This window comes from Melospiza melodia, chromosome 1 (assembly GCF_035770615.1).
Source record: "Melospiza melodia melodia isolate bMelMel2 chromosome 1, bMelMel2.pri, whole genome shotgun sequence".
NCBI classification, from domain to species: domain Eukaryota; kingdom Metazoa; phylum Chordata; class Aves; order Passeriformes; family Passerellidae; genus Melospiza; species Melospiza melodia.
This window is the reverse complement of record NC_086194.1, coordinates 14,350,642-14,365,517: the sequence shown is the minus strand read 5'-3', so window position 1 is coordinate 14,365,517 and position 14,876 is coordinate 14,350,642. Positions and strand designations below refer to the sequence as shown.

At 38.0% G+C, this 14,876-nt stretch overlaps 1 protein-coding gene across 16 annotated transcripts in view; it reads right to left on the bottom strand.

Annotated features, from left to right (window-relative positions):
- PARD3 (par-3 family cell polarity regulator) overlaps positions 1-14,876 on the bottom strand; it is a 444,307-nt gene that overhangs the window by 184,532 nt on the left and 244,899 nt on the right. For 12 of the 16 annotated variants that reach the window (XM_063148480.1, XM_063148541.1, XM_063148508.1 and 9 more), the window contains 3 exons: positions 9,016-9,155; positions 7,404-7,532; positions 3,556-3,594 (listed from right to left, as the gene is read on the bottom strand). In XM_063148480.1, the coding sequence (XP_063004550.1) occupies positions 3,556-3,594; positions 7,404-7,532; positions 9,016-9,155 (308 nt within the window). The remainder of the gene's footprint in view (positions 1-3,555; positions 3,595-7,403; positions 7,533-9,015; positions 9,156-14,876) is intronic. The other 4 variants (XM_063148499.1, XM_063148611.1, XM_063148568.1 and 1 more) reach the window with 1 other exon arrangement.

Genomic DNA, 14,876 nt, shown 5'->3' with positions numbered 1-14,876 from the left:
AAAATAAAAAGCAATCCCATTTGCAATTTCTATCAATGCAGCTAATCATTTATATATTGTTCCAACACACCAACCACTCTTGTTATGTCACTGTTAAAAATCCTGCACTCAAATTCATAACATTCTGCTCACTTACAGCAATTTGACAGAAAAACAAATGAGAACAGAAAACTGAAGCTTCTCCATGCTTCTGAGTGCAACAATCATGAAATGAAATCCTGAATTCGAACTCTGAATCTCTTCTTATCAATAAACAACATTCCTTAGCAAATACTTACTCATATGATAATTATTTTTCTAGCATTATGCTTATATGAAAGTTAACTTGCTGGTTCTGAATTCAGAAAACTAGCAGTGAATGACAATTGTAAAAGCAAAATACTACTGAAATACTATCAACCTTCAAAGAGTATGAGGAAAAATTAATTGGCAGATGTTTTACATAGCATAATTAACAGTTCATTTCAATGCACTGTAACAGGATTAGGATAATTACGCTTAGAAACAGAAATGTAATAATGATAAATTACTTGTTTTTTCATATTACAGGCAATCTTCTACATTCCAAATAATCACCCTGTTTAGCAATAGGTGCATCTGTTCTATGCTGCCATCAGCTACACAAATGGCACAAACTCATAGCCGGGTGAAACAACCTTTCAACCAAGATACAGGAGATTCCTCGTTTCATGAAGAAGCAGAGCAATGCAGAAGGTGAAAACACCAGTCCTGTTTTCACCAAGGCACAGTTACTGAATGGAGGCTGAAGTTGCATCAACAATTTGCATTTCTTATGTAAAACTGGAGAGCAGAGGTTAAATTGTGTGAGTCTCTCAAATTACAAAATTTTATATGGAAGTTTAAGATTGAGAAACGGTATTCTGTGATGGGGCATAAAAAAACTGAATTCATATGCTTTCTTATAGGGGTTATAAGGAATAACTCTGTCAAGGATTTCAGGCCACAAATTAGGAAAAAAATTACCTTCAAGATTTTCTTTTATTACCTCTCTGAGGACTCACTACTGCATCCAAGTGCCACAATATTAATGCAAAGTAATTTCAAAGTAACAGTAACATGAAGGTAACCCTGAGTAAAGAATGATAAGTTAGGCTTGATATTTTGCTATTTTATTTCAGGCCTTCTACTTTCAAGGGAGTTTTTTTTCTTTTTTTTTTTTTTAATTTCAAAGGTGCATTTTCCTTCTATTTCTCCACAAAGACATAACAACAACAACAAAAAGAAACCCCACAACCATTTCGCCTTTAAAAACAAAACAGACTTGCATTCCACCTCTCTCATTTCTGTAGCTTCACTGCCTTCATCATGGTCTTTTGTTCGTTTTGTTTTTTTTTGCTTTGCTTTTGACTATCAAGTCCTTGACACTTGGAGACTAAAACCTCACTGCTAACAGCACAAAGATCAGAGCAGGCACAGAAATAGAAATTGTGAGATTAGAAATCTCCAAGACCTGAAAAGGAGACAGAGGAGAAATAAATAGGTATTGAAGCAGAACCAAGGAGAATAAAGGAAAGCAAAGAGAAATACTTTCAAAAATAATAATAAAGAATGCGTGACTGTATTATTAAAGTGCAGCTCAGGAAAATTAGGTCTGTAAAATTGAAGTATCACACTTATCCAAAGCTAAGGAGATTGGAACAAGGGACATAAGTGCAAAAGCATTGTGCATTACAAATACCCACCAAAACCTCCCACAATTAGTACCTTTTTTTATTCACCTACTGGAGTCGGTAAATATAAAGAGACCTGGTTCCTAGTATCAGAGTTGTTCTGAGCCTTTAAATAAACAACAAAAAATCCCAATGCATAAAGAATGAAAAACCCAAGACATTAGGCAATTTTTTGTGTTGATCAGGTTTCTAGCTCATTCCCTCAGAAACCATATGTTACTCAGTCTTTATAAGTTTTCCAATTCACTTACATATTTTCAAGGCTTGCTATGGCTTTCTAGCTGTTTTTCTCAGAAATCCCTAGCTACTCATACACTCCCCGTGCCTCCTGCATAATCTCCTGATTAACAAGCATTTTCTACCCCACATCTAAAGAGAACAAATGGGAGATACCTATTTTATTTTGCTCTTTCCTTAGATGTAGTTAGTGTTGGTTCCAAGAACGCCAAAGAAGGGGTTTCACCATGGAATTTGCTACAAAACATTAACTTTGCAACAGATGAGCAATTGATTTCTATAAACACCTTGTAGGCAATCTGCTTTATCTTAATGAGCTTTCGAGGTGGAATTTCAACTCCTAAAACCAGGATACTTTTATAAGGCTGCACCCACAAATTATGGTATTCAATTCTCAATGGTATTCAATTACAGATAGAAATACTATCCTGGGCTTTGATCTTTGATCTCCTTACATATCAGCAGTACGTGGTAAGAAACTATCAAGATAAAAACACATCCTCTAATGAGATGCAGTAAAGAGATACTGCAAGGCATGTCTGAAACAGTGATACACCCACAGTTTTGGAGAGCCCTTAAGCAGATGAGTTTCAGAGAGAAGGACACTAAAAGCCAGAAGGATAGAAGTGAATATTGCCAACATTATTCTCAAATTCCCATTTTTACAATTAGCTTCCATTGGCCTGAAAAATTAATAGTATCAACCAACATATCCTTGATGACCTCACTGAGTTGACTCTTATGTATCTTTACCTAGTCCTGACTTTCTCTTTACTCCAGACACCATCTTGCCCTTGCTGGTAAGATATTCTGAATTATCTAGACAAGCCCTTTTTGTTTTTCAGCAGCCTAACTCATTTAAAGTCCCAACAGGAATCTTCTCAATTTCTCTATAACCTAATTCATTACTGAATTTTAAAATAGGTACCTAACTGAATGGAGTTTCTTGAAGTATGTTTTGAACTAAGATCCAGTATATCTTTAAAGTAATATATTATTGTTATATTCTCTGCAGGTATTTAATAAAATACACCTTTTATTTTAGACAAAGTTGTTAGATGTATTAGTATATTGTATATTGGACTGATCATTTTCCCTTGACTAAAATGAGATATATTAACATTACACAGCCTCAATCTAGAGCCTCACTGGAATACCACACACAGATCTTGTGCATCCCTCAAAAGGTTACACTTAATATTACTTCCATATAGTTTCTCACAAATAGATAACAATCCTTTGCTATGAAGATACAATTAAGACTTAAAGCTTAGTTGATTAATTTCTGTGTTTGTATCTCAGATTTCTGTCATATAATCATGATTTAAACAATTAGCTTCAATATGTAACTCAAGCTAAAGTTCACTCGTCATTTAACTTTCAGCCTTTGGCTGTATAGAAGAGATGTAATTTCAAATAGCACTTGAACATATTCAGCAAGAATTGTGTATAATTTTCAAACAGTATTTGAAATTACATTAAAAAATGCATTTAAAATGTAAAGCTACAGAGAGCCATCTACAGCATATAAGGTGAAAGAAGGATCTGTAAAACTTTGATGGAGAAGTGCCATATCAGTTTAAAAACATTTGGGAGTCTTCCAGTATGGAAAAGACAAAGCTCTTACCGTTTCCTTTGGAATTTGTGACTGGCTTTGTTCTGCATTCTAAAGGAAGTAAAAAAAATAAATAAGAACACAACTACATATGACACATACTATCTAACAGCAAGGGGATAAACAAAGAGCTCTAATTCTGAAGTGAAGTGGCAATAAAAAATGGTGCTCATCACACCTGTGACTGAAATTTGTCTAAACAACCACTACATGAGAAGCGAACAGAAATAATTCCAGGCTCCTTATGGTACATGCACCTGACTCTCCCTGGCTGTGAGGGTGCTGACTGGTGGCCAAGGAAGAACCACAACTGCTTGCACCATTTACTGGCTGGTGGAACATTTTCATTCAGGGAAGCTCCACCCTGGCTTTTCCCTTCTACTTTGAAGTATTCAGAGAATGACCTCAGCAATCTAGATGAACACTTCCACCTATTTTTTTAAAAATCCACTGTCATTAGCAAGGAATTCCCCTTTTGAGCATACTTGGATGGACTAGAACTGCAGCTCTGCATATCCCAGGATATGAGGATGCATTTAGTTCACCAGAGAAGGGACCCTCCTGTACTGTCCATTCCTCACCTGTGTTTCAGGGCACATAAGGCAAACACACATCCTTGGAAAATGCATCCCACAACAATTCTGGAAACACATATAAGGAACTATGGCTCTTCCAAGCCCACACCCACCTATATTAAAACCCATTTGAGAACTCAGGAGACACCTTAATACTGGTTGGCTGAAAAATTTTGGGCTAAACAGCTATTTCTTTCCATTCTGCTGGGCCCTAATGAAATGCTATGGTTTATTGGACATTTTTGTTTTAGGCTGTTCTGCAGGAGAATCAAATGATAAAGCACAAAAATGTAGTGGCAAAGCAGTAACACAAACATCCAGTAAGCTTCAACCTGAAGCCAACAGCCAGTAAGAAAAAAACTGAAGACAGATACAAGGAAAATGTAAAGTTCCCACGTGTACCAATGGGCATATTAATTTTTAGGGTACTGAAGACTGATGTTGCCAGCCAGTATCTGCTGGCACTGAGAACACAGCTCAAAAGCTAAACAACCTAAGTCAGTCCTTCAGAGGATTCACACAGTCAGTAGCAGCTCTAAGCAAATTCTTCACAAGTTGTGTGAGGTAACCACAGAGCTCCAGGAGCTCTCCTTAACCAGAATAATGCTTGCCCCTTTTGTAAAAAGAGGGGCAGGGAGGGAAGGGTGTTAAGAGATGATGTGGCTCTAGCTCATGTCTGCGTGGACAATCCCTAATACCTATCTTGCATTAGGTAACTGTGGACGGAATAAAATGCCCAATATTCTGGAGAAACATGGTCATTGTTCCAGATCTCACTAATTACAAAAGCTGACTTCTGCCAACTTGATTTTATTCCCTGCTTCCACATTTTCCCTACTTTTATCATGCTCTGCTGCACTGGATCATCACACACACATACCTGACCTGATCCACACAAGTTTCAGAGATCCCATACCAACCTAGACAGGCTCAGCTTAAAAATCCCCTACGTTTTAGCTAAACATTTTCATAATAACAACAATGTTAAACTCCTTAAATTTCCTAAAGTTTATCATCTCCATTTTACTTAAAATAAAACCCTAAGATGTTTAATTTTGTTTCAAAAGTCATTCAAGCCATAACCCAAAACATAAAACATAAAATCTCAACACCTGTTTTATTTGGGTTACTATCTATACAAACATTGACAAATATAAAATGGTTTTAATATTGAGTGTTCTCTGTATGCAACAGCAAGGCCTGCCCTTAATAAGATGGATAACATCAAATAACATGATTTTCTACATATGATTTCTGGGACACATCTCATTCAGTTAATATTTTAAAGCACACAAATGTAGAAAATACGAGAGAAATAGGGAAAGGATGCAAAGACAAATTGTTCCTAAGTGGCCAGAGAAGGTCTGCATGTGAAAAAGATGAATAGACATGATTTCAGCTCATTCTCCTTCCTACCTCAAAATTAATGTTTTTGTTTTTGTTTTTTTTTTTTTTTTTACTTGTTTTGGGGTTTTTTTTTCAATAAGCCAGTAAAAGTCAGTGAGAGGAGCTGGTTGAAAAGACTTGCTTTATTTTTTCTAAAGGATTATTTCTTACCAGAGCAGAAAGAACAAACTTTATGATGGCTTTTAGTTCAACACCTTCCTCAGCAATTCTGCTCCTGCTCTTTGACAGCAGTCAGCAGTGCATACCTAAGAGTTCCTTACACCAGAATGCAAACTAACAGATCCTTATGCAACAGAGGATCATCACACATGTGTACTGTCAGATCCTCACAATAGCATTTGTTCAACTGGAGCTGCAGAAAAACACACCAGCTCAGATCTGATCTCATTACACCTTGCAAAGCCCACCTGACACAGCCACAGCAAGCTCAGGCTTCCCTGCACTGGACTTTGCCAAAGTAGTTGAGAGAGTGTTGCCTGAGCCACAGCAGGGAGGCTGCTGAGCTTGGACTCCTTCAAAGGGGCTGGCTTATTTTAAAACTAGATATTATATTGCTATTAAATCTCTGCATTACTTACACCATATATTTGTTTACAATTATTTAAACAAAATCTCATGTCAATTTATGCATAAAAATGTCCTCATTTTACCACAGAAATAATATACACAAAATTAAGATATTTTTCTTACTTCTAAGTTTATTTAGAAATCTCAAAAAGCATTTTCATTCACCTTTATGAAAGATAGCAGTGCCATGAAAATTGTACCACAGGAACTTATAAACAGATTGCTTTCACTGTTACAGTGATAAGGTAGGGTGTAATAGGATTTCAAATTTTTATTTCTCTTCACTTTATGACAACTTTCACTTCAGTACTTAAAGGCATGTTTCAAGAATTTTAAGGTGAAAGTTGGTTAACTTGCAACCTTCCCTGCCACTTTGACTTCCTAGGTTTAATGGCAGTTTTGTAAAGTAAAAAGCTAATGTTTAGTATCTTGAAATGGCTAAACAAAAATTCATTTTCTTTGCATTCAAAAGAACACAAATCCATTAAAAAAATGAAGTTATTAATTCATCATACTTATATTTGTCTATCTTCTCACAATAATGCAGCCAAGTAAGTTATTTTAGAGTTGTTTATAGCCACAATAATACAAATAATAAATAACTTCAGCAGTTTAATTGAATACAGAACAAAGTGAGACTGCTACCATTCAGAGTCTACCTTTTCATAACAGAAGCTATCTTGAGTAATTATCAGAGAAATATCAATATACACTATGCAAGTGGAGCAGGTACAGTATGAAACATCATTTTATTCCTATTTAATGTAAATTCCTTAGAAACATCTTCTGAATTGCCCTGCTAAATTAATAACTGCAGGGTTTCCATTCCACAGAGATTGCATTTATATTCAAAAAAGGCTACTACTATTTATATTTTCCACTTTTTGATAGAAAGGTATTTACATATCCTATTTTGGCATAATACTATATGTTTGAGAACATATTAGGGAGCAGGTAGTAGGACAAATGGCAGGCTTTCAAACACAGATTTGTCCTTATGAAAGATATGAAATAATCTACTTGTCTGCATGCATCCAAATAAAGTCTATGCAATAGCTTTTCCTATAATAAACATTTTCACTCCAAATAAAGCTCTCACTTATACATTATCAACAAATACTTAATTCCAATAGCAGATCTTGAAGAAAATAAAAAAAACATGCATGTAAAATGCTCTAAATAAAGCAAAATGGCTTTTCTTTCCTTTTTCTTATATTCAGTGCTGGCCATGCATGTTTACTAGCAGGAGACAAGATCAAATCTTTTGCTCACACTCATCTAAATCTCTTAGCTGCTCTCTATTTTACGCACCAGTTCCCTTGGATGGAAAGTTTCTTCCTGTCGAAAAATCAAAAGGGCAACAGTTCCTCCCATCTTGGTACTTCGCAGCAAGGACACAACTTCCTCTTGAGTTTTGCCTGTTAAATCAACTCCATTTACCTGCAACAAAGGAAATGGGAGACATCAGTAAGACTCCAAAACAGGGAAACCAGCAGACACACACAGCAAAAAGTCATGTGAATCATATGGGACAGTATTAAGAAACTCTCACTGGAGCAATCTGCTTATTAGCTGACATTACAGCTTTCATTTAATAGAAATGGTCATCCTTGCCATACAAATATAAATAATAAGCCAAAAATTTGTAGTTCCCTCCATTTCAGCAGCTATGGTGTAGTCCAGTACACACTAAAGCCAACTAATCCCATTTACTGGCATTTCTTACAAGAACCTCTGCATAAATATCTTTTGGCAAAATCAATATATGATCCCAAACTGGTCCTGTTTTCAGCTGTCTTGATGTTATATATACCTTCCAAACATATTTAGCACAACGAATTGTGACAAAAGTAGAAAGCAATTCTTTCTCTGTATAACCTTGGGGTTGCTACTCTTGCCTCTGTTCAGTGGCCTCCACATGCCACTGCTCAGGACAGGCAGATATGGAATACGTGCAGAATTCCCCACTGCACAAGCTAACTTCAGTAAGGGAGAAGCCAGAGAAAGATCAACTAATCTCAGGCTTGCCTGCTCAGAAACATTTTGGAAATGAAGGCAAAACAACTAACAGTGTAAAGCAAGGGAGCACGAAGCTTAGAAGTCAGCAAACCATCTTTTTCCTTCCCCTCATAAGAGAGCACAGCTCACACAGTTGAGATGCCATGGCTGTCACCTTAAATGCGTCTCAACCCCCTTCTGCCCAAGTCATCTGGGTTACCTTGAATTACAGTAATTACAGGGGGCTATCCTCCAGCAACAATTCAAGCTGACTTGGCCAATTTTGCAGTGAAGTGAAGTTAGAGCCCTGAGAGGCAGTTACAGACTCAGCTGTACCTCCGGTGTCATTTGGCTTAGGGACAGTAATGAAGAGCTGTGGGTGGTAACGTATCACTCCAGCTAGATTTGCTGAAAGCTCTCTGTGGGGCACCTATCTAAGAGAAATTTAGTTCCCTTGAGGACATCCTTACTTCAGGAGGGAAGTGGCCTGGATTCTCTGTAGGACTCCTCTCCTCTTATGTCTCTTTCAGTTAATTCACTAAACCTTTTCAGGGTATTGCCTCCCATCCTTGGCAACATCTTCAATAATTTCTGGTCCGTCACTCCACGCTGATTTAATTCTACTCACTAGGTAACAATCACTTTGCTTCAATATATTCCTAAACAGCAATGCAAGACTATGAAACTATATTCACCTAAGGATATGTAAACTTATGTTTTTGTAGTGTATCTGGGTTAAGCTCTTCAAACAATTATGTACTGAAAATGCCCAGCACCTTGATCTCTTACCTAAGAATATAAAGCCAAACAAAGGAAAAAGAGGCAATAAATCTCCTGTAACATAAAATACTATAAGCCTCTGGAAGTGATGCAGTATGTGGGCTCATGGCAAAACACAGACAAGGAACATGTAATATTTCCTCACCTCAATTAATCGGTCTCCAGCTTTTAATCTCCCATCTTGAATAGCTGCACCTCTTGGAAGGATGTTTTTCACATAAATTGGAGCAGAGCCACCAATTGGGACATCTCTTGAAGTAATGCTAAATCCCAAGCCTTCTGTACCTGCATAAAGAATATACATTACTGGTTAAAATGCACATTTTATATTACACCAAGCAGAATGTATGTATACCTCACTGATACAATCCATGAAAATACATATAAGATGAAAGAATTGCTTCATGACAAAAAAAGAAAACAAAATATCTACAAGAAAGCTGTAGCTGAAGCACTGAGTCTGGGCACAGGTGGCTCAGCAGGCACTCCCTGCAACTTGCTATTCTGATGACTTCCAAGTCATTGCCATATTTCTGACTTTCTATTTCAGATGAGCTGAGTGACAAGGAATCAGAACAAAGCATATCTGATATCCTATCACTGTCTTCTCCCTTGTCAATCTGGATCTCACCAATGATCCTTCCTTTTTCCTTTTCAGCTCTTTCAACAGCAACAGTCAGCCAATGCTGCTGGGCATGGGGCTCTGTCAGCTCACCGGTGGACACTGGCAGGTGACAGGACTGGAGCTCAGTGGCCTCATTTCTCCTGTTCTGGGGACCTCAGGCTGTTTTCAGCCAACAGCTCTTCTGTGGGCTCTCGCTGGGTACCACCGTCTGTCCTGCAGGAAGGGAGCAAACCCAGGCTGCCACTTCTGAGGTCCTGCTCTACATCCAGGTGACTGACTACACTTGGCCAAGACAGACTGAAGCAAAACAGAGGCACTTAAAATGACCTGGAGAAATCCAGAGCAGGAGTCCAGTCAATACAGCAAATGAGACTTGTCTGTATTTCAGAGAAATTAGGTATGCAATCAGTTCCAGGATTCACAAGCTGAGGACAAACAGGAGCCTCTCCTACCACACAGAAAGCTCCTTTGTGATCCTCTCTTAGATACAATCTATGCAATGTTACCAACAACTCCTGAAACTCTACAAAAACCTGCCACTGCCCACTCAACATTACACATCAAGTCTATTCAGGACACTTAGTGCAGCATGAAAATAGCTGGCCATCCAGTGGAGAGCCCCCAGCACAGCGTCAGCACCCACAGCTTGCATTTGAAACTTCTCAGAGGCTGTCAAGGCACCTTGCTGGGCATACACAGGCCAAACCTACATTTAAGATGACCTGCAAAGGCAACTTGCAGTTAGGACTCAGCAGTATCAGGTAGGTCCCTAAAAGCGAACACAGAATGCACCTTTGTAAAATGCCATGGGGACAGAAACCAAACTTTTATGAAACAGTTGCCAGCTACAAGCTCTGGGAAGCTTAAAACAAACTGTGTTAAAGACACACAACTACTGAACCATTTGAGGTGTTAATGTGTTGCAGATTGAAAAAAAACAAAACTGCAACAGCAGCCAGAGAGATGAGTGAGCAAGAGAGCTCTGCAGACCCCAAGGTCAGTGCAGAAGAAAAGTGAAAAGATGCTCCAGCTGCTGGAGCAGAGATTTCCCTGCAGACCACATGAGAGAAGATGATGGAGAGGCAGCTGTCCCACTGCAGTCCATGTAGGTCCATGGTGGAGCAGAGATCCACCTGCAACCTGCGCAGGACTCCACACCAGAGCAGGGAGATGCCCAAAGGAGGCCGTTCCCTGTGGGAAGCACTGGAGAAGGCTCCAGGCAGGGACCTGTGGCCCCATGGAGAGGAGCCCACGCTGGAGCAGGTTTGCTGGTGGGATCTGTGACCCTATGGGGGACTGACAATGGAGCAACCTCATTCCTGAAGGACTGACCCCATGGAAGGGACCCACACTGAAACAGCTCCTAGAGACCTGCAGCCTGTGGGTAAGGTTCACCTTGGAAGGACTGTCTCCCATAGGAAGGACCCCACTCTGCAGCAACACAAGACTGTGAGGAATCCTCCCTCTGAGGAGAAAGGAGTGGCAGAGACAGGGTGCAATGAACAGACTGCAGTTCCCATTGCCATCCCTGTGCACTGCTGGGAGGAGGAGGTAGAGAACTCATGAAGTAAAGATGAATCCAGGAGGAAGGGAGCTGTCAGGGGAATGTTTTAAGATTTGGTTTTATTTCTCATTACCCTACTCTGATTTGATTGACAAAAATTAAATTAATTTCCCCAAGTCAAGCTGGTTTCACCTGAGACAGTAATTGGTGAGTGATCTCTCCCTGGTCTTATCTCAACACAGCTTTTGCTGTGTTTTGCTTCCCTTGTCCAGCTGAGGAGGGTGAGTGATAGAGCTGTTTGGTGAGCACCTTATCCAAGGTCAACTCACCACAATACTACTTAATTTCTGCAAATTAATTTCTTTTGCCCATGTTTAATTGCTAAACCTACTTTCCTAGATCAGATTAATATTCACACATGAAAAGAAAGCAGGAGTCAAATATAGTAACCATTACTCAACATACAGATTTCTGAGATCGGCACAATTGCATTTGATTAAAATGTATTTATTTTATATTTTATTTTATATACTACAACATAGAATAAAATATATATTGCATATACTACAATATATATAGTAGTATATAATTATATATACTACAATATTTATATATTACAATGTATTTTATTATCAAGACAGAAATCATGCTAAGAAGTAAACTGACACAGCTGACATGACTGGGCATGACACAAGCTTTTAAAATCTTTATCTTGAACGTATCTATGTGCTCCTGTATACATAGTAAGGGCATGCAGATCTTATTGTTCAGGAAATATGGATCAGTTTCTCTAGGCTAATTATTTTGAGACAACTTCCCTTCCTTCTGCAGCATTCAAGACAGCTGACATTTGAATTTGAAAGTCTTCATCCACTTTCAGGCAAATATAAAATTTATCTGTGCTGTAACATAGAGATAAAAAAATACTAGATCTCATAACATCCATATTTTACTTAGGAGACCTCCCAATTTTAATGATGCTTCAAACATTCATAGAGCTCTTTAATTCCCTGCAATATGTGAAGATGATCTGAATAAGGTCTTTTTTAAGTCACATCTCAGCTTTTTACGGAAATTATCTTTTTCTTATTATAAGGATCAGTGCTGAATACTTCTCTTTGAGTACAGGTTTTGTCTGCTAAAATTTCTAAAGTAATATCAGAACATGAGTGCACTCCCAGGACAATATTTCATTATTAATAAGCTTAATCCCCATTGTCTGATTACAGCATCATTACAGATGTCTGGTTCACACACAGCACTTCAAACCCCCATGGAAAAAACAGAAGTTGAAATTTTCACACTACAAATGCACGCAGGATATAAATTTGGACTGTGACATTTTCTGCTGTCAAACCTCCAGAAAGTCTTTACCAAATCCTGCAGATCATCACAAATCCACACTGAGCCCAGATATTAGAGGAAGAAAATTCTAATTACTTGTTTCTGTAGAAAGAAGGGGCCTCAACTGAGCTGTGCTTTACTGTGCTGCTCTGTGCAGCTTTGCATGAGGCAGCTTTTGGGTGCAATTTTCCTTGTACCATTTCTCTGCTTCAGTTGGCAATTCATGCCCCATAGCTGGTCTTCCCTGGATGATTCAGCTGCATAAACTACTGTGCTTATTATATATAAATTAGATGTTCACAACACTGGGAAATAAATGGAGACATCCAACCGAGGACAAAACTAAATATGACTTCTGTGACTGAACTGATTTTAGTTTTTTTTTCTTTTTTACACACTTAACTGATTTAGTTCTCTCCACTCCATTCACTTCCATTCTCCTGTTGATAAAAATACATAAAAGATCTTAATATCTCCCTGCTGCTAAAATGTTTTCAGTTCTTAGTAGAACTGCATTATAATAATGAGTGAACTGTGCAAACATATTGTAGGCTCTTCTGATTTATTCTAGTAATACAGGAAAGACTGGACACACACACAGGTAGAACCATAACAAATAGAAAACAGAAGAAATTTCCATGTTTTAGAAAACAGAGGAGTCATCCTACACAAAGCTAGGAGATTTACTTTGCAATGTTTAGATTTTTTGAGTTATGGTCACCTTAATCTCTTCTAGATTTTAAAAAGGGTAAATTTTTAGAAGGGTAGGAAACATTTTCTTCCTTCTATAGCTGTCATCTCTGATCATTTGACAATGATCAAATTACACCAAGTGATAATAACATTTAAAAATTACCCACTAATTTGTGTAATTCAAATTCTTAGGCTTCTTCGATAAATCAGACGCTCTCTCAACAAGTTTGAGTTCTCCTTTTTTCTTGAACATGATGCTGAACACACCTTCTGAAGTCTCATTACCCTCAAAAGCTCAGCCAGCTCTGAGCTGAAGACAAAGTAGTTTTAGGTGAATAAAAAGGGCAGTTACAATGGTAAAAGATCTATTTTGTACAAATAGCAAAGTGACAGATTTGATGTGTCAGTTGCTGTTTCAGAAGAAAACAGTTCCAGTAGCTTTAAGGTAAGGGGGAGAAGAAATCCATTCCTGCAATTTAATTAAACATATTTCAAAATGAACATCATAATTTCATTTGGAAGCAGTCTGATCATAAACTGACAGAATGTTAAAAATTTTATAAAATTTTACTACTGGTGACTAGACTCATCTCCCAGAGAAGTGTTTAATTTCTCACTAGTGCTGGGATTACCTTGATTGTGGAAAGAATGTCTGACATAACATTCCTGTCTTTCTAAGGCTATTCTTTGCAAAAAGTTGTGGGTTCCTCACTCAGCACCAACTACAGGTCTGAATTCTCAGCAGAAGAATTTGCTCTCGGGTAGAAATACAGACAGGATACAAAACAAAAAGCCAGGATCACCTCTGCAGTATTTTCATCCTCTCAAAACAACACTGGTCCAGAGACCAGTAAAGAATATCTGAAGGACCTACACTGTCAACATCTTGTGATACTTCTCTTGCAGCTGCCTTGCCTTGCAGCACTGTAAGCAGTGCTAAAAGTAAATCATGCTCTTCCTTCAAGTCTAATTTAAGAAAATGCATATGAGTTCTCAGGGAGTTCAATACAGATCTCTCTAAATTTGAAAAACAACTACAAACAAGCAACAAGAAATGCAGAAAACTTCACTCCTAAAACAATAGAAAACATCTAAAAACTGACAGTTGGGCACCACATTTTTTTAGTACTTATTCAAGAAAGGTAAATAACATTTCAGAGCAATCTTAACAAGGACAACTCATGTGGGTCAACAGTCCTCAGACTAAAGGACTGTTAGCAGAAAGTGGAAATTCCTCATGCAAGACAAGGCACACGCTCTCCCTTTCCTGAAACAATAAGCAAGGTTGGTTGCAGATAGAAAAAACGTGTTACACAAAATCACAAAAATTACAAAATAAAGCATCGTCAGTTAATGAAAGTAGTAGATTATACTGGGATGGAGAATAAGGAGAGAGATAATGCTGTAATAAAACTAAGCAGATGGGCCAAATGTTCTCTGTTAATAGTCAGAGCAGACACTGTCCTCCCAAGCACTTCAACCTCCTGTTTTGTTCACAGGAGACTCTTTCTGAAGATCCAGATACAGATGGATGACTGCTGAACTAATTACCCTAGTGTTCCACATTGGAAACCAGGTTTTGGGGTTTTTTTTGAAGGACTGAATCTCAAATGTAAGACTTGAACAGCAAATATGTTCTTACTGTAAGGGGCATCACTAAACTAACCAAGATCATTTTACTGCTCCTAGTTTAAGCCCCATATTTTCAGAATTTGTGCACATGTAGTCAGGCTCACTGTACATGCAAATGACTGCTTAGAAGGCTGACTGCTCAGCTGTCTACAAAATTTCTGCAGCCACATACACAATCAAGACTAATTGCATGCCCATTTTTATGTAG